At 43.0% G+C, this 23,840-nt stretch overlaps 1 protein-coding gene across 2 annotated transcripts in view; it reads right to left on the bottom strand.

Moving 5' to 3' along the window:
• HNRNPM (heterogeneous nuclear ribonucleoprotein M) overlaps window positions 1-23,840 on the bottom strand; it is a 54,630-nt gene that overhangs the window by 3,565 nt on the left and 27,225 nt on the right. The window contains exons 9-14 of one of the 2 annotated variants that reach the window (XM_090028083.1): window positions 22,222-22,282; window positions 19,822-19,923; window positions 17,211-17,255; window positions 16,328-16,399; window positions 14,417-14,515; window positions 3,795-4,576 (exon numbers count right to left, since the gene is read on the bottom strand). In XM_090028083.1, coding sequence (XP_089884209.1) covers window positions 3,795-4,576; window positions 14,417-14,515; window positions 16,328-16,399; window positions 17,211-17,255; window positions 19,822-19,923; window positions 22,222-22,282 — 1,161 coding nt within the window. The remainder of the gene's footprint in view (window positions 1-3,794; window positions 4,577-14,416; window positions 14,516-16,327; window positions 16,400-17,210; window positions 17,256-19,821; window positions 19,924-22,221; window positions 22,283-23,840) is intronic. The other variant, XM_090028082.1, reaches the window with a different exon arrangement.

Raw genomic sequence — 23,840 nt, 5'->3', positions numbered from 1 at the left:
AAGGTAAAGGCCCAGCTAGTTAGGAGCAGATACATCCAAAAGATCAACATATGTCTGCATATATGGTGTCACCAGCTGTGCTTTCGCTTCTTTGATTATGGGGTGATATTCCAGGAAGGAATACTAGGAAGACATGGGATTCAACTGACAAAGACAGGGCAGAGTGTCTTCATGTAAAGATTTGCTAATCTATGAGGAAAGCTTTAAACTAGGTTCAACATAGGATGGAGACAAAAGCCCAGAGGCAAGTAAAGTGCTATGAGACCTGGAGAAAATATTAATAAGGGGATACAATAGCAGAAGCCTGACCCATCTCATTTCCTTCTATGACCAGGTGATACATCACCTGGATAAAGGAGAAGACGTTGATATCATATATTTGGACTTAGAAAAAGCCTTTGACCTGGTGTCCCATGATGTCCTCATGGTAAAACCGGGGAACTGCAGCCTCAACAACCTTATGGTCTGATGGCTGGGGAACTGGCTCTGTGGTGGGACCCAGAGAGTGACAGTTGATGGAACCGAATCAACATGGCGCATGGTGACCAGTGATATGTCCCAGGGCTCCATACTTGGACCTGTACTCTTTAAAGGTATTCATAAATGATGTGGACTCTGGTGTCAGAAGCGAACTGGCCACGTTTGCTGACGACACAAGTTACGGAAAAAAGTGCGGTCGCACTAAAGGATAGGTTGGCGATTCAGGCCGACCTCGGCAGGCCACAAGGTGGGCGAATCAAAACCCAATGGCATTCAAGACAGAGAAATGAAAGGTGCTCCACCTCAGGAGAAAAAATCCACATCATGCTTACAGGCTTGGCAGTGCTACACTTCCTAGCACCATGACTGAAAGACTTGGCGGTCATGATTGACCACAAGATGAACATGAGCCACCAATGCAACGCTGCAGCCAGCAAAGCAAACAAAACCCTGGCTTGCATCTACCAATGCATCTCAAGCAAGGCCCAGGAAGTCATCCTCCCACTTTACTCTGCCTCGGTGATGCCGCAGCTGGAATACTGCATCCAATTCTGGGCTCTGCAATTCAGAAAGGATGTGGAAAAACTTGAGCGTCCAAAGGAGAGCCATGATTAGAAGACAAGAGAACAGGCCTTATGAGGACAAGCTGAGAGAGATGCGACTCTTCAGCTTAGAAACGCACAGGCTCAGGGGTGACTTAGTGGCACAAGTACATAAGGGGTGTGCATCAGGAACTGGGAAATAGTCTATTCATCAGGGCATCCCAAGGGAAGACAAGGTCCAATGGTCACAAACTCCTGGAAGACTGTTTTAGGCCGGACAGAAGGGAAAAATTTTACCATCCGAGTCCCTAGGGCCTGGAATAGACTCTCCCCAGAAGTGGTGCAAGCACCTACACTGGACACTTTTAAGAAACATTTGGATTCCTGTCTTGCTAAGATCAGTTGACTGCCGCGGACTTTCTGCCCCTTGGGCAGGGGGCTAAGACCCAATGATCTTGTAAGGTCCAACCCTAATGTCTACGAAATCTATGAAGCCTTAGCAATGTTCCCAGGGAGAAGACAAGACAAATCAGTTAGATGCGTAAGTACATAAATGTTTCATTTAAGAAGCATGGGAAACAAACAGGAGGAATTGGAGGTACAATCAAGGAACTGAGATGTAATTGGGAATTCAGAGATGTAGCAGAATAGTTCACATGATTCAATACTGTTGTGGATGGATACAACTTGTTCAGGAAGGACAGGCAGAGAAAAAAAAAAAAAAAGGTGCTCTTCCCATACATAAATGTCAGAGGTGAGAGCATCAGGAAGGAAACCATCGTAGTCTCTTGCTATAGCCCACCAAACCAGGAGGAAGAGGTGGATGAGGCCTTTAAGCAACTGAAAAGCTTCCCCAAAAAAGCCACAACAAAAATCCACAGGATCTGGTTCTCATGTGGGACTTTAATTATTGGGACATTTGCTAGGACAGCTGTGCACGATTAGCCTGACAAATTCTTGCCGAGGGAGAGTATGTCGGGGTTAACTTTTTGATACAGATGGTACAGAAGCCAAAAGAAAGGGAGGAGGGGCTCTTCTGCTTGCTGCTCACAAAAAATGGAAAAATTTCTTATAAATGTGAAGGTGGAAGATAACTTGGGTGAGAGTGGTTACAAAACGATAATAGATCAAGACGTAAGGGGAAGAAGGAAAAAGAGCGGAAAAATAACACTGGACTTCAGAAAAGCAGACTTCAAGAAACTCTGGGATCTGATGGGCAGGATCTCCAAGGAGGCAAGTCTGAGGAGAAAAGCAGTCTAACACAGCTGGCTTTGCTTTAAAGAAGCTGTAGTAAGGGCACAAGAGCATGCTATCCTAATGTGATAGAAGAATGGGAAGTGCAATAAGATACCAGCAAGGAATCCAATAAAAACTAAAACTTGGTTGCATCATCAGGGAAGAGCACTGTGTGTGCAGGGAGAAAAAAAATCAGGAAGTCATAGGCACAATTCAAGATGCAACAGGCAAGGGACATAAAAGGAAATTAAAAGGGATGCTATAAAATTAAGAGAAAGACCAAAGAAGCCATAGGTCCCTTATAGAATATAGAAGGCAGTAGTTATAAATAGATAAAAAGAGAAGGCTGAATATTTAATGGATTTTTACTTTGGTCTTCAAGAACAGAAGTAGCTACCAGATGACAAGCACAGATGGCAGCAAAAATAGGGAAGGAGACAAACAGCACAGAGTAGTAAGAGAATAGGTTAAGTACTACTTAGGCCATGTAAAGTTGTTTGGTTTCGACCAGAAAAATCACCACTCTCCAGGTAGAACACAGAAATGTGCAGACATTCAAGCTTTTTTTCCTGGAGCAAAAATAGCCCGTCCAGGAAAAAACAAACAAACAACAACTTGGCAAAAACCAGTAGAAAAGTTCCTGTAAGAGTTTTTCCCAAAAGACTGAACTCCGGCATACTTTCCCTGGCTTAACTCCTTCTAGGCCCCAGGAGTGGACCTGTGGGAAAAGGCTGATGTGCCTAGGGAAGAGAGCAGTGGGTGTGATACATCTCAGCTTCTGGCAGTCTTGCTCAACAAGGTAAGGAAACACAAACTAGATGAAAGTATTTTAAGATGGATATACAACTGGTTGGACGACTGTGCTCAATGAGTAGTCTTCAAATACTTGAAATGGAGATTTATAGAGATGGTATTTTCTCTGTGGCCATAAGGAACAGCAGAGAACATTTAGGTTGGGGATTAAGAGAAATTCTCCGACTTTGCCGGGGGGGAGGTAATCAAAGCACTGGAACAGGCTACAGACTGAAGTTGTGGAATTTCTATCCCTGGAAAATTTCAACAGCAGGTTGAACAGACGTTTGGTTGGAGTGCTTTAGTTAGTGCTAATCCTGCCCCAAGCAGGGCGCTGGACTAGATGACTTGTTGGGTTTGTTTCTGTCCTACTTTCCTATGATCCTATCCATTTCTGCCAAGCGAACCTAGCCCACAGATGATAGCTGCAGGAGGCTGCTCTTGGCTAACATTAAGAATTACAATTAAACATAACATAGTGGTCCCTTAGCTGAGCAGGACTTCATAGGTAAAAAGCAACACCTTGAATTAGAAAGATAATGGAAACCAATAGACTCTGGAGAACTGGCTTAGAGATTCTCGGGGTCTGCATAACTTTTCACTGTGATGCTTTAAACAAATTAAACATTACAAATGCCCCATAAACATTCTACATGTGGCTCTCAAAATGTGCAGTCAAGCTAGTATTTATGTTCAGCCATAACAGTTCTCTGGATTGAAGACAAATTATGAAATTTTACTCACGTTTCTCACAAATATTTGACAGGCTTTTCTGGCTACACCAGCTGCAGGTCCTCCAGTTCCTCCAAGAGAGCCTGCAAAATTGCCTGCGAAGTTTCCACGATCCATATCCATTGTTCTTTCAAAATTGCTTCCCATTGCAAGTCCCATTCGATCTATACCTGCTCCCATTCCCTGTCCCATAGCAGGCCCCATTCTTTCCATATTTGTAGCACCCATGCGATCTAATCCCATTCTGTCCATAGGAGCAGCAGCCATACGATCTAATCCTATTCTTTCCATAGGAGTAGCTCCTATGCGATCCAATCCAGCTGGCATTCTATCTAGGACTTGACCCATTCCAGTCCCCATTCCTGCAGGTACCATACGATCCATACTTAGACCCATCCTATCCATGCCAGTTCGCATGGGTTCTACACCTGATCCCATCCTGTCCATGGTTGTACCAACACGATCAATAGCAGTACCCATTCTATCAATCCCAAAACCTATTCCTGAACCCATTCTTTCTATTCCTGAACCCATTCTCTCAATAGCTGGACCCATCCTATCAATATTAGGAGCAATGTGATCTATGCCCAGAGGGGCCATTCGATCAATTCCTGAACCCATACGATCTACATTAGAACTCATGCGATCCAAAACAAGACCCATTCTGTCCATTTCAGACCCCACTCTCTCCATCCCATGCCCCATCCCAGAAGGTATTCTTTCTATCCCTGAGCCCATGCGGTCAATGCCAGGTGCCATCCTCTCAATTCCAGGAATGCTAGCAGTTCCACCACCTAGAACACACAACACAGATTATTTCATTTTGTAATCACATGGATAAGATATCATGTTTATGTATTTGAAACTGTACAATGTTTGGCTGAAGTTCTTCAGTCCTGCGTATTCTGTAGCTGCAGACTCTGAAACAGAGCTGTGCTTCAGAATGCAAGCTTTATATTTAAGAGTGAAATCTATAACTCCTACATGTGCAAAAAGAGCTTACAAAACGTGATCCAAATATAAAAAGGGACAGAGTTCAAAGTGTCCAAGGACAGCTACCGTGAAATAAAAAAATAAATGCCTAAGTGACAGTTTACATATGTTTTTAATTATTAAAGTATTAGGATGCTCTTCCAATAAGGAAACTGGTTGCTGGCTATGGAAATTTAAGACCACCCTCCCCAAACTGAAAATTCTCTTTTTCTGCCAGACATGGTAGGTAGATGCAGGACACACGCACACACACACACACACAATTATTACCCTTCTCCTTAGTACTAAGTCAGACTCCATGCAATAAGTTACAAAGTTCAGTTACTCGCAAACAATGCAAAACCAAAAAAGTTCAATTAGTTTAATTTTCCTCCCCCCACTCTCCATGTTAAAAGTCAATGGAGCTATGAAAGCCAAAGATGAAACAGAGAAATAAATGCAGCCAATATAAATTTTCAATTCAGAAAATCTTGAACCTGGTACAGAATTTTTTTCCTTTTATTTTTTTTTGTCGGAAACAAGTTCTTTCCATATAATTTAGGCCCAACATAACTACTGAATACGGAGAATTTTTTTTATAAAATCCATTCCATATTGAAAAAAAGTCCTATCTTACTACAGTGGGATATTAAATTAGTCTGAGACCATCCACCTCAGATAAAATTATGTTCTGTTTTGTCTCTATTGCCTTTTACTTCCATATAAGACTATTCTTTTTTTCATTATCTTACGAGTAATATCAGATTGGTACCAATATAAAGAAAAATTGGCTGTACTGGAAATTGGCATAATGTGGCTGATAATTTGACAAATAAATACATGCCTGTGTGTTAATAATGCGCAGCCGCAGCGCAGCATGCAGGCAACAAGGAGCACAGCCCAGCAGGTTGGAAAGCTACGTGTAGCTGGTAAGTCTGTTGTGATGAAAGGGGAGGGGGGAGGGAATGGGTGTGGAGGAGGCAGATCAATGCCCCCCACAGTGAGGGAGGGTGGGAGGGGGTAGGCGCTGCCCAGCCAGAGTGGGGTGGGGCACAGGACTGAATTGTGGCTCATGGGGGGGGCCTCCTGACATTGCTTGCACCCTGGGAGGGCATGGGAGGTGCGGCATGTGCCCCCAGATCTGTGCGGGGCAGGCAGGCTGCAGCTGCAGACTGGAGCTCAGCCAGGCTCTTCTTGGTGGAAGATGGGCTCAGGGCAGGCAGTGGCAGCACTGGAAGGGGGCTATAGCCCCCTCCATAGTCCCCCCCCCCCAAACACTGACGCCACCTGCCTTGAGCCCATTCCCTGCCGAGAAGAGTCCAGTTATCGCCCTGGCTCCAGCCCACAGCTGCAGCCCTCCTGCCCCTATTTGGGGGCACATGCCCCCGCCCAACCTCCATGCCCTCCCAGGGTGCAAGCAGCACCTCCCCCGCCCCCTGATGAGCCATGGGGGAAGAGAAAGATCTAATAAATATATGACCCAGTTCTTGGGTCATGCCTAGGTTGCCCTCTCCAGCGTTTTCATCATACAGAAGCCCCACTTCTTCCGTCCTGTTCGTTTCAGGATGACTAAGGAAGCTTTTGTTATTAGCTTTGAACTTTCAAAGAATATTAAACTCAGCTAAGCCGTTAGTTATTCTCATTTTATTCTTGCATATCTTGATATTAGGAAAAAATAATCATTCTTTTTAATGAGTCCAAATTTCCATTCTTGTTAGATCCCTCTACTGATTCTTATTGGCCTGTCTGAGGAGTTTGTTTGTCCATACGTTATTTCCCAGCCCCATGTAGCAACGAGGAAAACCCAGAAGCATGGGGAAACCGGAACACCCTCTGTACTACAAGTTGTGGACAGCAAGCATAACTCCATGTATGACACCCTCCAGCTGGGAGGACCAGAGCTCCTCTTTCTGCATCTCGCCCATAACCTTCTCAGCTGCATTAAACTTCTTTCCTAACTAAACCTGTAGTCTGTTACAATGCCTCACTGTGAAGTTTTTCCTGAGTTTTTCCACCCAATCTAAACTTACCTGGCTATAACTTCAAGCCACTCAAGCATCCTGCCCTCTGCAGCATTAGAGATAAGGTACTGTGTCTCTACTTTGTAAGAGCGCTTCAGATGGTTGGAAGATTTCTACAGTGTCCCCTCATAACTGCCTTTCAAGCTCTCATGTTGCTTGCCTTCTAAGTCCGTTATCATTTTAATCACCTGCCTTTGGACCCTCTCTGTAGTGTTTCTATCCAGCCAGTTATCACCTATTAACTAATCCAAATCACCTAACTGCACCTTACCATTATTTGGCAGCACACTTTGTATCTGAATCCATTTCAATTTCTCCAATGCTCTTTTATTAATACATTTCCACTACTACTGAAGTCTCCAAAACTTTGTACAGATTTCCATTTCCTAGCCACTTCCAAGTCTAACCTGGGGGTCTAGATCAAATCCCAAAATAATTTCTTTAAAGTCCTTTTTTATTCGTCCTTCCAATTAATACTTTTCTATACCATCACATCTTATACTCCCAAAATCTAGAATCATAATATCATAGAAGAGGAGGGCAGGAAGGGATCTTTGAATGTTTAGTCCAAAACTCTGCTTGACAGAATCATGCATATCCAAATCATCCCGTGCAGATTCTTGTCTAATCTGCTACTAAAACTATATAAAATTAACCCGTCACACAACTATAACACACAGCACCCTAACCTGCCACAGGTAAAGTATGGGGAAGATGACTTTCGGCACCTTTCTTGTTTGTTAAAATTTTGCCCAAGAGAGCCATCCATGTTCCTTGCTAGAGGAAGGCAACCACCCTCACAGGCCATTACCAACCTGATCATGGGGTAAAATACCCTCTTGACCCCAGCATGGTGATTGGCCCAACCCTGAACAAAGGTACAAGACTCCAACATATTTAAAGACCCTCTCCTTGCTATCCTTCACATTTTGTGAAGTAAAGTATGTTTTTTAATGTTTGCCTCCCCTTTTTTTCCCCCCTGCAGGTTAGTTCCCGGCACGCTTCCTCCGTGATCTGCCCATTATTCCATTGTCCTTTTCCTTTTGCGGCAACCTAGAAGCTCCTTGTGCAGTCACACTGGTTTCTTGGCATTCCTTTTGTACTTCCATTGTGCTGGAATTAGTTTTCTGTTGAGATTCCTATACCATGCCATTTAGGAGCTGCCAGCCCCCTTGGGCCTCTACCTTCTGGTCTCTCCTCCCGTAGCATCATGCCTATTATTCTCCTTGAATTGGCTGAAATACACCTTGTTGAAATCTTGCAACTTAGTTCTGCTGACCTCAGATTTTCCCAGTCTCAGGATCATGAATTTTATCATCTTGTGATCACCACCTCTAAAGTCTTCAATCATCTTCACACCCTCCACTAATTCTTCTCTACTGGGTCAAGACTATATCCAAGGTAAATGACCTCCTAGTTGCATCCAAATGTTTGAAATAGCAAGTTGTCCGCCACTCGCTTTAGCAACTTGCTCAATACATTACATTTGGCTGTACTATTTTGCAACAGTTTTCCAGAAAATAGAAGTGCCCCATCAGTATCATTTCATAATTTTTGGATAATTTTATCGTCACCTCCTTGAAGAGTACATCATCTACCTCTTCTTCCCAACTTCGCAATATACAACAAAGCCCCACGATTCGATCACTACTGCGCCTTTCATTTTTTTTTCCTTCATGCAAATACATTTGGATCTGCTACCCTCTTCCTCCTGAACAGAGAACACGTGTGTCAAACACATACACAAGGTGATACCCACCACCTTCTCTCTCAGATCTGTCCTCCTGAAACAGACGGTACTTCAAAAGTTGACATTCTCCGTGATACCAATCAAAACATAGCTCATTTCACAGGCCGCGACTTCCATCTTTTCTCATTTGTTCCTCATACTCCTCACATTTGTACACATACAATCAGACACATTTTGCATTCTCACCTACTTGTTTCCTTTTATACACTTTGTTGCTCTCTTTGGGCTCTAGACCTTTCCTCAAGTTGAGCAGAAGCTTCTCCTCTCACGTTGATTGCTCTGTGGCTGAAGGGTTTTGTTCCCCCCTCCATGGAACCTAGCTTAAGCTCTTTACCAAGTTGGACAAACGATGCCCAGAGATGCTCTTTCCAGTTCTGGTCAGGTGGCTTCCATCTTTTGCTAGCAATCTTTCCTCCCTCAAATATCTTTCCACTGTCAAAGAATCCAAAACCTTCACATCAACACCATCTCAGCCGTACATTTACTTGCATGAGGTAATCATCCCTGTCTGAGCCCTTTCCTTCTACTGGAAGGACTGATGAGAACACCACTTACGCCACAAGTCTCCTTGGAGGAGACTAGGAAGATTTTTAATCTGATCAGTGTCATTCTGGTAATACTGTCACCTGAAGGATGGATGAGCTTTGGCAGTCTTTCTGTAACATAATGAATATGGGCTCCAGGCAAACAACACACTTCCCAGGACCCCAAATCCAGATAACAAATTGGTGCTTTTATTCCCATCGCTCTTCTCTCCCCTCTTGATGCAATTGCTTTAGAACCCCCATCACTGGGTCCCTGCACCTCCGGCTCTCTAGTTCTTACCTGCTGGGGTCCTCACCTCTACTTTTTCCTCAGTTGCTCCACAACAGTATGCAAAAAGCAGTTACTGACTTCAGTCTTACTTTTGAGTTTTGGAGACCCTCCTTCTAGCACTCACATGCTGCCATTTATCTTCCATGCTCTTTGAACACTCTAACAGCTTCAGGGTGGATACCTATATGCTTCCAACCGTCTCAATCTTTTCCTCCAAGAAGGACACCAGCTTAATCTTACACTTGGTGCAGATGAAATGGTCTCGAATCCCTGGGAGGAACACAAACATGAAATCTCCCAGGCAAATAAGTGCTGATTCAGTCTCCATTAATGCCTCTTATAGGAACTATCTAGATTGTAGAAAACCAAAAAGCACACACAAAAAGCAACCCCCAGGCAAACTCCCTCTCTGTCTGCAAGGGGCTGCCTGGCCCCACCCCTCAATTAGCCAAACCAACCACTTAAAGAAAACTACTCCACACAGAGCTGTGAGCACAAACCCTACCAAGCAGTCACCCCTAAAACAGGCACAAGTCAAACACACAGACAACACAAATCAGAACTCCAGTATTTCTGGTCTTCAGACCACCGGCTCCCAGAAAAGACTCCTCAGTCACTGCTGAGCTATTCTTCTTCTCCCCTCACAGCATCTCCAAGACAAAGCTCCTCCTGTGTTTGCTACCACCTTTATTATTTCTAAACTACCTAAACAGTTCAACACCCTTCAATATCTGCATTCCAGTTGGAACTAGGATTCCACCATACATTCACTGCTACTATAATGCCTCATTTTGGATCCAACATCACGAATTCCAGTTTTTCCATTTTATTGCCCAGGCACCTAATCAGCTAGGATGTGAGAGTACTTCCATTCATAGCTACCATATTTACTGGAATACAAGACAAATTATTTTTCCCCATAATCAACATGGAGAAAAAAGCCCCTCATCTTACATTCACATACAAAGAAACTTAATTAAATACACTGAATATCATTAAACTGCTGCCAAAAATAGCATGTGCTCAGTAACAGAAACCAACTGTGAAGTTAATTAAATGCAGCCAACACTAAGCATGACTAAAACACATGGCCCATAGTGGGCAAACGAGCTGATGGAAATCTACCACAACGATAAGGTAGCCCATCTGAATAAGATATTTAGTAGTGCTCATTGAGCAATCCCCTCCCCCACATACAACCTTGAGTCTTCAAGTCATGGTGAGCCACCACAGGAAATACAATTTCAAGTTCTTCTTCACTGCCACAGCTAAAGCTGCACCTTTCTTCCCCATTTCCAATTATTACCGTTTCTTCACCAGCCTTAAATGTCTAACAATCATGAAACGAGGCCCCAAACAATTTACCTAAAATCCTGCTGCTGGCTCTTCTCTCAGCCTGTTACAAATGATTATTGTGGCTCAGCCCTCCAGGAGGTGAAACTGGACCCGATTGCCCTGCACTGCATATACATTTTTGGAGGAACCCAGAACTCATGACAAAAACACCTGCATCCCATCATGAATGGAGGGCTAATTAGCGCAAGGATCCTTTGTTTTCACAGAGGTGGGTTGGATCTGGAATACATACATACATACTGAGCAGTGCTGAGCTGTGGAATCACCGTGGCTTAAAACTGCTGACTCTCCTGGCATCCAGCCCAATGAACTATATAGTAAATCATGAGCATTTTCACAATTAAGTAAGGAACTATGTTAGGGTCTCTTACTAAACAGGGGAGACAATCTAGTGACAGATGATGTGGAAAAGGCTGAAGAGCGCTCTGCCATTTTCACTAGTCTTAACATGCAAGATCAGCTCCTAGCCTACTGCACCTGGCAGCACAGCTTGGGGAGGAGCTGAGCAGCCAAGTGCTCATCTCCTAAGAACAGGTTAGGAACTATTTAGAAAAGATGGACATGTACAAGTCCAAGTGGACACAATGCACCCAACAGTGCTGAGGGAGTTGGCTGATGTGATAGCAGAGCTGTTGGCCATTATTTTTTAAAACAGATGTTGACTGGGAAGGGTCCCAGATGATTGGAAAAGAGCAAATATAGTGTCCATCTTTAAGAAATGGAAGAAGGAGGATATGGGAAACTACAGGCCCATCAGCTACAGACTGGCTGCATTCCCTGGAAAAATTATGGAGCAGGTCCTCAAGGAATCCATTTCTAAACACTCGCAGAAGAAGGTGGTGATCACCAACAGCCAGCATGGATTCACCAAGGTGAAATCATGATTGCCTTCTGTGATGAACAACAGGCTCCGTGGATGTGGGGAGAGCAGTGGATGCGACATACCTAGTTTCCTATATCAAAAAGGGGGGGGTATCTTTGGGCCACCCCCTCTTACCTTGCTTATTCCTCCCTACAAATGGAACCTCTCTCTAGAAGATAAAAGTCCTTTAGCTACAAGTGCTGGTCATGCTTCCTTGGGCTATACATCTTCAGTTATCTTGTCCTGCTTATTCCCTTTTTCTCTTGGGACAGGAAATTAAACAGCTGAGGATCAACTGAGCTTCTAGTTCTTGAATTACCTTCCTCAGCTTAATATAGCTGTCCTTATTCTTTTCAGAGATTATGTGGTCATATCATTTGTACCTCCATGAAAAATGATTAATTAATGTATTAATGTTCCCTGTCCTCATAGGAGTCCTGTCCAGCCCATCTCATGAGTTTATTCCTGGCAGACAACACATCTTCCTGCTTCCTCAGTCATCCCTTGTAGCTGGTTTGTCAGCCCCTTTTAAGAGTCAATCCCCAATAATACAAACCTGTCATTTCCTGGTGTCTACATCTCAGAACTTTTTCCTTTCACTCCTTTTGTCAGTTAATCATCTTTTGATCTAGCTTAAAGCTGTTTTCATTCTTTCTGAAATGAGGTTGCCTTTAAGCTTCATTCTCTCTTCCCCTTGACTGGAATTGGTTGTTCTTTACTGCTATGTCATCATATCATTAGATCTTAAGCATTCCTCCTCTTCATCTCTCATTATATACAGATTATAAATTGGTTGTTTCACCCTGCTCAGTCAGGGGTCAGCAACCTATGTATGGCACATGGGGTAAATCAGGCCTATAAAAGACGTCTGATCCAGTCTGGGGACAGAGATGTGCCATGCCATGCAGCCCCTTCACTGCAAAGTCTACTGCTCTACTGTATCTGTGCTTCCCTCATTGTACAAGGGTCAGGAATCTGCAGCAGAGTGCAGGCAGCTGCCTGCTGCTCCACAGGGATGTAGACTTCTGGCCAACAACTAGGACTGTGTTGCAAGCTCCAGCCTACACCAGCAGAAGGATGTTAACCCTTGCACTCTTTTGTACTGACATCTCAGTCACCTGTTCTTAAGGGTTTCCTTCTTCTGATGTGTCCATCAAAAATCATCCTTCTTGCTAGGCTTCAGAGACCTCTCATCTGTACATGCAGGTCTCGCCTCCACTTTCTTCCATCACCTACTGGGAATCCTGTCTGAACTCCACTATTGTTGATAGCTGTATTACCAGCCCCTTGATTATCAACTTCTCCATAAGCACCATCAGGCAACACTTCATGCACATGTAGCTGACATTACAGAGCAACCCCAAAGATGATATACATCCCACTGATTACAGTCATCCTCACTTCCCCAGTCTTGAAAATTCTTCCATGGATGCTAGAGCTGTCACCCTCAGCTCCCCGCCACGACCTTTTGTTTTTTTTTATTTAAAAAGGCTGCAAACCCTTGAGGAAACCAGACCCTTGTAACAAAGTAAAAGAAAGGAAACAGGGAGGAAAAGCACCACAAAAAAACAACACACAAAAACAAAACCTGAAACTGAACTACCTCAAACTCCCCCCATAAGCTCCTTTTAGCTCTCTTTCGATAGTCACTGGCAACTGGTCTTTTATAGCCTGGGGCAGCATCAATCCCCTATTTAGGTTCAATTCTCAGGAAGAGGCAAAATACCCTTCCAAAAAACAGTGCTGCTCAACAAAATCCCCTAACAAACTCACTCAGAATACAAAAGATACTAAAAAGATCAAGTACTAATGGGCCTTTCATTATTTCAAGGCAGATGCGACCAGTCAGAGAGAGAGACAAACACACTATTACACGTTTTAGATGCTCAACATTTAGATGGTCGTCACAAAGGTTATTTCATAATCTATAGGTTGACTGTATTTTCTGAAGGAGTCTCATTCTGAAGCATGTTTTTGGAAGATGTAGAAAATCCGGATTTTCAAATTTATATAGCAACATGAGGTTTCCCTAATCCCCTCCCCTACAAAGTCTGTGTACTAGAATTTCTCAGGCTGTTAGTGCACATTTCTGTGATAGTGGCAGTTGAAACTGGGACATTTTCTCTTTCCTAATTTCTAGGTTATAGATTTTCATGTGGGCTTTGATTTTTTTTTTTTTTGATCAGGCAGAACTTTCCTCATTGCCTCCGTTTCCTAGTTGAAGAACTGCAGTGAAAATTAAGATGATGTTTACGACCTGTGGTCTTCTAGTATGAAACTCTTCTCACTCACTGTATAGCAGCACTGTCAGTCTTCTCTACCATTCACAAGGCTTGATCAACAGACAAGGTTCTAAAATATTTTAGATTGGGGTGCACAACACCTGTTTTGCAGAGCCATGTAATAAGGCCTGTGGGTCTCACCACTGGGTCCACAAATTTGGTGGTGGTGGTGATGGGGGAGGGTGGGCGGGGGATGGGAACCAGCAGCAATTAACATTGTCACCACTCCCCCACTGCCTAACTTCCAAGCCTTGTTCCAACTGCACAGGCAGAGTCTGTCCAGGGCTGGATGCAGCTATACAGAATCAGGCTGGCCAAGCTGTTTCCAAGCAGCTGCAGCAAAACCCAGCTGGGCCAGCACTGCATGCTGGATGGGACCCACAGGCAGACCTGGCACAACTCATCTGACCCATGAGCCAATGGGGCACCACTGGTTCAGATGAACAAATTGTACTCAGAAAATGTAACTAAAAGTTTCCTCAAACCATTGAAAAGATTATTCTTAACATAGCTTCTAACTATTGCAGGCACAGCTCTGGGATGCACAAGTTGTTACGAAAGCCCAGTTTACTTACCTATACCTCTTTCAAGGGCATCTCCAAAAGTACGAGACATCCCCATCTCATTCCTTCCAAAGTCTCTTTCAAATCCTCCACCCATTGCTCGATCCATCTCTGCAGAAAAACATCAGTTAGTGCAATGCAGCCTATAGTGCTGAAAGAGCCTGTATCGCGGTACAGAGATACTGCCTCCCTATGCCATACAGCAAGGGGAACCAGACTGCCTGCTCACATGGTGCTGGGAGAGCTTGCAGTTAGGTAGGTTGGGGGGGGCGGGGGGGAGCACACTATGGTCATCCATTCCTGCAGCCCCCAGCCACTAAGAAGTTAGAAATTTAAACTGTCCCCAAGGTGTCTTGTCTTTAAGACAAGGCATTCTACTTCTGAAATATCAAAAGTATTCTAGCTTCTTTCCTGGAGGATACTATCAACACATTTAGGAAGATCTGCATATAGTTACAAACTAGCTTGAGCTACAGCTCCTCTCTAAATTCTGGCTGACCTCCTCATCCCAACTGAAGTTAGGTGGTATATTATCCTTATTCTAGATCATCCTACAACTAGGCTAAGATTTTTCCAGAGTTTAGAGTTCATGTTCCTAAGAAAACCCCAAAAAACAAGGCTCTGGACATTTTAAGATGTCCAAACACCAAAAAAGCAGCAATCAGCAAACAGCCAAAAAGGATGCTCAGCTTCCTGTATTTTAAACTGCAGTCCCAAATGTATATAAAAATACTGCCTAAAGCACAAGTTCTCAGTTACCAGGATACACACTTGCACACCTATTTCTTTGCAATTGTGAAATGACTTTGTGAAAAGTCTGCAAATAGTCTATTTCAATGTCTGTGCAGAGAAACTCACAGCAATGAAATAAAAAAAAATAATAATCCAGGCTGCAAATCCAAATTCCAATGAATAAGTGATTTGTACAGCATTCTTATAATAGCAACTACTAAGTGTTGCCCCATTATGTTCTGGTCAGAAAGGTGAAGTCTCATCTAAAAAGATGCCTTCATCTAATAGAAGTCAAGTTACATCAAATGAACAAGTGAGGCCTCATGCCCTAGGCAGCCATTTTCTGGAAAGCTAGCAACTAGAGGTGCAAGTACATTAGTCCATATTGCAATCAACACTGATGAACAGGAAAATTGACGTTATTGGCAGTTTGGAGAGCAGTGTCTGGCTGGTGGGTCTGTTGGGGGGAAGGGGGTGCAGACTGAGGCCCCCATGGTGAGGGAGGGAGTAGGGCTAGGGCTGCACTTATGGTGGGTGACGATGGTACTGGGAGGGGGGCTACAGGGTGGGCTAGAATCACTCCACCCCAGCACAGCCCCAGCCCAAACACCCTGCCAGGAAAGGCCTGGTGGCGCACCCAGCCTGCAGCAGCATCCCACCCTCACCCCATGCACAGATCCAGGGCACATATGCCCCACAATGCTTTCCCTGCAGGTGTGTGCAGCAGCAGAAGCCGCCACCCCCGCCCCCGATGAGCTGCTTGAGGTTCAATCCCAGGCCCTGCTCCAACTCCCTCCCTCACTATGAGGGCCTCAATCTGCCCCTCCCTTCCCTCCCAACAGACTAACCAGCCAGACACTGCTCTCCAAGTTGCCAGGCTTGCATATGGGCAATGGATCAGTACTGGCCGATATGGTTCATTAATAAGTCAGCCATCGGTACTGGCCCCCCCAAAAATCTTTAAAAATCAGTACACCCCTACTAGCAACCCAGTAAGTTTCCTGAAAGTGTTAAAACACAGTATTTAGTTTCTAGAACATTTTTAAAAAACAGTACTTCCTAACTAGGAGATGGCAATTCAGGAAGACTCAAGACCTTATAACACTTCAATAAGTAATTTCTGAATATTCTAAACAGAGATATCCTGTCTATTGTACGGACTGGTTATCTATAATGTAGGTAATTTCTCACCACTCATTCTGCCCATGTTCATTCCAGATGGAAAGCGACCCAGGTTTTCCATTCCAAAAGGACCCTCCATTCCTGAAATAAATATCATCTTTAATACAAGTAAAAATTAAAAACTGAATTCCAAAATAAACCACTACAGTGGATCAGGATGAGTTACACTAGGTTTACTCTTTCAAAATACTGGTAGGAATATTCTAGGGAAATCTGCCACATGCAGAATGACATCCCAGAAAGATGTAATTTTGAAGGTGGGGGCTACTTCAGAGTCAGAATTGGTATATATTAAGGGTACAGACAGATTTTACAATTGTAGCACTATCAAGTGATAGATGAGCTGTTATGATGCAACTATTACATCCACATACTCCTGTAGGGACACAACTTAAAATTGCCATAACCTTAGCCCAGAGTTAGCTGATCTGTATCATTATAGAAAAAAGTAAACTTAACAAGAACAAAGCAGCTGTGAGAGCTCATGCACAAGTTTCCCATACCACTTTTTACAGTGGTTACAAGTTGCAAGGACTTCCTTAGACTATAGACAAAATATAAAGCTGAACTGCCCTAGCCTGCAGTTTCAGTTTTGCTTCTGCATGGAATCTGGCCAGAAGTCCACAGCTAGCACTATTCACTTCTGTAAATAATGCCGCAGTTTTAAGTACTTAGCATCTTGTGCTTTACTTATGGAGCTAGCCCTCCTGGGAGAACAATGCCGATCAGCACTACAGTAACTTTTCTAAAACTTGTGTAGCTTATCATGTTTGGAAATGTTAAATTTAAATGCAGTGACGCCAAGTGACTCTTGTTTGTTTAATGGGAAACAAAGACTAATAAATAGACCAAGAAAACTGTGTACTTCAAAGCTAGATGCACAGCAACGTACCTCCCATTTTATTCATTCCAAAGCCCATGCCTTCCATTCCCATTCCTTAAAATAAAAAAGGGGAGGGGGAAAAATTATACAGACAGAATTGTTGTATACATGCAATTAATAATCAGATCAGGTGGCTAAGCATACGATATTCCTCTACAGAAAAAGGCAACTGTTAAACTCTTAAGCCAAAATAAAAGAAAAGTAATCAATGACCAGACAAGCTGTTATACGAGAACTGAGGAGAAGACTGCAAGACTCCTTTTTAAGAGGAAGCCCAACCAGCAGGAAAAAAAAAAAAGAAAAAAAAAAATCAAGATGCTCTCAAAGTAAGTTAGATACGGGTCTTCTCCAACTTGGATTTTCCAGGCAAATAAGAACTACGGATTTTAAGAAGGGAATGCACATTAAGAGTTATGATGCAAGGGTAACTGGTACAAATTCACAAGTCATTTATGAATTATAACAACACTCCTGGGCATCTTCTGCATTCTACTGTACAAGAAGTTAAGTGACTTAAACTTTAATTAACAAGACTTCTAGATTAAGTGTCACTTCCCTTTCAGAGAATAACAAGCAAACCAGTCTTGAAGTACAAGCCATTTTACTTAGATGGAGCTAACTAAAGGGACTAAAGCCAATTAAAACCAACACTAATCAACTGGTTAGATCTCTGACGTGATGTCTACAGAGAAGCAATATCATAAAAGTGTTCCTGCCCACGCTAGCTTTAGTCTAGCTGGCATTGATAAATACAATGAAGATGCAGTGACATGGTACAGTAATTAAAATCTATACCTAGGTTTAACATAGGCTAAACAAATCCTTGCTGCCACATCCTCACTTGTATGTATGTTAGTGAAAGCTAGTTTAAAGTGTGCCTATTCACATTACAACATCATTGTTCTTTGCTGCATAGAAATACCTTTAAATGCAAGATATTTTATAAAACCAATTCACAGAAATGTTTCCAAAGACAGACTGGGTTTGGAAGTTTTCTGTTTGATGCTAGAGCACAAGAACCAAAACCAGGAAGTGCGAGTTGCTAGACAGACCACTCCAGATGTTCTGTCAAATGTAATCACTTAGGCTGCTTGCAGACGTGAAAAAGGGAGGGGGGATCTCTTTAAACTCAGTGCGCTTCCCACGCTGAGACCAGGACATGCCCAGAAGAGGCAGCGTGTTAGTCAGACCCGGCTCACCCAATGTCTATATAGATCGAGGACTTTAGTGGGGCTTTTTTGCACTTTTATCTAATAGCTGAATCATACCCCCCCCATCTGTCAGCACCCTTAATGTGTTACCAAGTGTCAAGGAAGACACATTTATTTGGCAAACTTTTTTAAAAAGTCTAAAATACGCAAATCAACAAAAAAAAGAAACCCCAAATATACCAAACAGTTCTAATTACAAATTGACCCTGAAAAAGTTGACCCCAAGTTTTCAGGTTCAATTACAGGGAAGATTTCCTCCCTAAATAAAAGAAGTTGATAATTAGACAGAATCCTTGAATGACTGTTGCTATTAAAAAAGTTACAGGAGTATTAAATAACCAAATACCAGACCCAAAGAGTTAAATGGATTAAAAGCGGAGGGGAAAAAAAAAGCAACCAAACCATGTACCCAAAAGTCACTGTATTGCATTCCACCAAAAGTGGCGTAAGTCAATACATAAAGACAAGTGCTTTTAGTTAAATAGAATCTGTTTGCGTGTTTAAACAAAGGCAGGCCCTTGATTAAAAAGGTAAGATTTGAACTGCAGTTCTGGATTCTGACTTTATGACATGCACAACCAAACTTAAACTGCCCTCTTCTGGGAATATAAAATTTGAGTATCTCATTTATGGGTATGGAAAGGGGATGATTTACAGTACTGTTATGATCAGGTCTCAGGTGATATAACCTCTTATAAAGAGAGAAAGTAAAGTACATTCAGAAAATTTTAGTTTTGGAGAAATGCAACTTTCTTTAAACATTTACAAAATTTTAAAACTTTGGGCATTTTTTAGTTTAGAGATCATTGTTTAGAAAAGACTTGTGATCCTGGAAAATGTGCAATCCAGGGGTAGGGGGGCAGAAATAAGAAGCTAGTTAAGTTAAACCTTGCTTCTTTTTTCTTAAAACATCCACATTACATGTTTTCAACTGCTCAGTTTTCTGCCAGTTCACCCTTTGTGCTGTTTCTAGGCACTGTGACTCCAGTGGGGACTACCTCAGAGCTGGGAGACCCATGGATTCATACCTCCTTCCTGCCTGCAACAGTTAAGGGACTGGAAGCCTAAACCTGCCACAAGACTTAGAGCTTCTGAGGTCCTACTCCAGCAAAAAGCAGCCCAAGGAGATTCCCAGGACCTGCAGGATGACAGTGATCCCAGTCACCCAGCCACTTTGGCATTTACCTGCATAAGCTGAGCCTTATGTTGGCTGGTCTTTAAGGGTACCACATAAGGTGACTTGCTTTGTACTTTATTACTATAGTGTTTCACTTATACAATAAATCCTGAACGTAAGTAGAGACCTTTTATTGAGGGGCACAAAGGAGTATTTCTGAAAAGAACAATATAATATTGATAAGACAAAGAGAAGCTAGATAATCCTTTCGTGAAGTGTGTAGTTTTCTTACCTCCAGGTCCCATGTTGCCCATTCCCATGCCTTTGTTTAAATGATTTGCATCAATAGGCTGACCTCCTGGCCCTAATCCCATGCCAATACCACCTAGACCATCTAAAGAAAACAGTCAGTTAAAACATTGATTTCTAGTATTTGGTAAAGATAACAACAAGTGAATAAATTGTTCATCAGGGCTTACTGGAGGCCTACCCTTGAGCCTGCAGTTTTGACACATGAACAAGTTTGATTTTCCAAGTGCCTTCCAATTTGTACTTTGAGCATCCCTCAAATCAGGCTATTTTTCCCCAGGGTCAGCTCCTTGATGCTACTGAGGAGAACAGCTTCTCTTGCAACATGGAAGATAACATTACTTAAGAGGATGAAAAATCACAAGCCATGTTGCGCAAATCCCCTCCATTTAAGGAGAGCATAGGAACACACAGGGAAACCTCCACTTTTAAACAGAGTATTGCCCTTGGCCAGCCAAAAAAGAAAAATAAACCACCTTCCTCCCTAGTCAATATACAGTTAATATCATGGTTGGTACATCTTCTGTTACAGATAAATCTAACACTACAGTGTGACAGCCGATGAGCACTCCTGAGCAGCAGCTCCGCCTCCTCCTCCAAAGCAGCTATAACATGCATTTGGGTGGAGAGAAAGGAGAAAGCCAGACTTCTTTGTTCACAGGGAGCAGTGTCCCTAGAAACATTGTTTTGACATTTACAGTACTTAAAATGGACTGAATAATCTACCAACTGAAAGACTGGGTCCCTCCTGGTGCTCTGTGTATTAAAGAACATCAAAAACAAAACTCCCCACGACCCACCCACACTTGCTTGGCACCATCTTTAAGAGCATGTGTGTGTGCATGAGCACAAGCACATTAATAAGCAGATTTTTCTTCCTAGTTTTTAGATGTTTGTATGTGTGAACAAGAATAAGTGAGAGAAGCCATGCCTTTTCAGGAAGCCCCCTACATGAGATTTTTTGGGAGTGCTGAATGTGTCAGTTTTCATGTGAACAAAGGTTATTAAAAAGATCCTGGAAGCCACTTGGTTCTTCTAGTTGATGATGGTATCTATACTTCAATTATTCTAGAAAAATTGAAAATAATATAGATTGTCCTGTTATTAGGAAACAATGTTTGATATCTTTGAGAGATGCACACCAATGGAATTTGTGTGTGGGGGGGGGGGTGTAAACAAGGAATTGTTTTGAAACAATTTACAGATTACCAATCTGTTATTTGTTACAACATGCCTACAGGTGAAGAAAGCAGGAAGGAACATGCAATTTACCAGGTTACAGTAATAAACAGATCACCCTTTACTTCAGAAAACAGTATATATATATTAGGGAAGAGAGAGGGAAAAAAAAGAGCTATTTCCTTTAAAAACATAAAAGCTTTATATTACCAAGTTACCACAGTTCCCCTTATTCTACCAGTCAGTTCTCCCCAGTGCCAACACACCTATCTTTAGATTTCTTTAACTAGAAAATGGCAAGATCTTCAGGTACTGCTGAATTCACTCCTTTTTTTTCTAAGTTACAACAGATAGAATGCCTCTTATTTAAGAACAGTATCCTGCAAAAAAGCAGCATTTTCCTGCTTGAAACCATGTATATAGACACATAATGGTAGAAATTTAACAAAAACTCCCTTCTCCAGCCAAAAGGCCAAAATACAAAGCTAGAACATTTAAAGGAGGCAAAATGGAGCCACCTGAAGAACTACCAGCTGAATCTGACCTCAAAATAATTGAAGCACCAAGCACAGATTACTGCAAGGAGGAAAGAAATGGTCACGCCTGAACTTCAGTAGCACTTTATTTCTGGTCATTTCATTAAATTAGAGATTAGCACATAGGAAAAAATATCTTGTGCTGAAATGTTTGTTTATCATGCTGCTGAAAGCCAGGTTTTGGGTTGTCTTCTTTTTTTTGGGGGGGGCGGGGGAGGTAGAGAAGGCAGGGGCGGAATGTTAAGAGGCTTTAAATAGAAGGAGCATTTTAAAATCCTGTGCACTCCCGTTTATCACTATTCCATTTATTTCATGTGTTTTGTTTCCTTCTTAAAAAGGATATATTGCTATAGAGCCATTACATTTTGAAAGTCTCAGCTAGAAAAAAATTGGCCTTAAGTGCATCTCAAGCACAACCTGGAGAGCATTCAGCCTCATTCCACAGCTAATAAGGCATGCAGCAACAGCTTACTAAAAAAAATAAGCCTTGCATGATCTGCTGTTACACCTGTATATACACGCACATCATGACTATAATAATGCCAGAGGAAAAAAAACTTTCTAAATGTAAGACAACTGGGCAAAGCTGTTTCAAAGTGAGTTTGATGTTTCAAGTGCTTCATCTGCCCTACTGCAAGCTAAGAATTTAAGCTGCGAGTGGAACTTACGGGGAAGTTGCTGGGGCCTCTCTGGAGGAAAGAAGTCTCCCTTTGGAAATGCTCGCTCATCCTGAACACACAGTTAAACATAGTTAAATTACACATACAAAATGATACCATAGGTTAGTCTGACAGCTCTACCAAGGTCCTGTCTATACATGTAAGTACAAGTAAACAACATGAGTACTTTCAATACTGTAAGGTGAATGCAGATTAAATCTAACCCTACTCATCCTCTGCCCCTTATCATAGCTTTCTACAATTCTATGGTTGAGACGGACCACAGGATGCCATCTAGTCTAACCCCTGCTCAAAGCAGGACCAGCCCCAAATAGATCATCCCAGCCAAGGCTTTGTCTAGCTGGGTCTTCAGGACTTACAACAGTTCTTGAGTAGCCTTTCCAGTGCTTCACTACACTCTGAGTGAGGAAGTTTTTTCCTAATATCTAACCCAGGGGTATGGAATCCCCCACATGGGTGCCAGAGCGGGGCACGCAAAGGCAATTTGCTTGGCATGCACACCTCGGGGCAGACGGCAGGGAAGTCACCAGGGCTGCACTAAACATAAAGACTGGGTCCCTGGCTACTCCCCCACCATCTGCCCCTTGAACCCCAATGTCTTGTAAGTCGAGGTTGCAGGTGTTTCTGGCACTCTGTCCAAAAACACTGCTGACCCCTGATCTAATCTAAATGTTCCTTGCTGCAACTCGAGACCGTTGCTTCCTGTTCTGTCATCTGCAACCACTGAGAGCAATCCAGCTCCATCCTCTTTGGAAGCCCCTCCAGGCAGTTGAAAGTTGCTGTCAAATCCCCCTTCAGTCTTCTCTTCTACAGACTGAATAAGCCCAGTTCCCTCAGCCTTTCCTCCTGCATCTTAAAAGGAAGACCTACAAAGGATGGAGGACTGGAACCACCACCAAGGAGGAATACTCTGCTCTGGTCCAGACCTGCAGAGAGCAAACCAGGAAAGCCAAGGCTTCAATGGAACTCCAGCTACCTACAAAAATCAAGGACAATAAAAAGTCCTTCTTCAGATATGTGGGGAGCCAGAGAAAAAGCAAGGGCAACGTTGGACCCCTGCTAAACCAGATAGGGCAACTGACAACTGATGCCCAGGAAAAAGCAAACTTGCTAAATGGGTACTTTGCATCAGTTTTTCCACCAGTCCCATGGGACACCCCTAACCACTGTGGGTCAGGGAGGCCTGGGTGAGGGAGATTCCCTGCCCTCCATCAAAGCTGACCTCATGAAGGAACACCTTGACAGGCTGGATACCTTCAAGTCAGCCAGCCCTGATGGGTTATACCCAAGGGTACTCAAGAAGCTGGCTAGCATCATATCTCAGCCCCTGGCACAGATCTTTGAAAGCTCCTGGCACTCTGGTGAAGTGCCCAAAGATTGGAAGAGGGCCAATGTCGTGCCTATCTTCAAGAAAGGGAGGAAAGTAGATCCAGCAAACTACAGGCCCATCAGTCCTGATCCCTATCCTGGGGAAGGTCTTGGAAAAAAGATCAAAAAGAGGCCATCCTTAACAGACTAGATGTCTAGGCAATATCCTGAGGGATACCCAGCATAGGTTTGTTGTGGGTAGGTCTTGCTTGACCAATCTTATTTCCCTTTATGACCTA

The sequence above is a fragment of the Crocodylus siamensis genome, chromosome 14 (genome assembly GCF_052110815.1).
Source record: "Crocodylus siamensis isolate JL-2025a chromosome 14, ASM5211081v1, whole genome shotgun sequence".
NCBI lineage: Eukaryota > Metazoa > Chordata > Crocodylia > Crocodylidae > Crocodylus > Crocodylus siamensis.
Note: the sequence above shows the minus strand (reverse complement) of the source record. Positions and strands in the feature narration are given on the sequence as shown.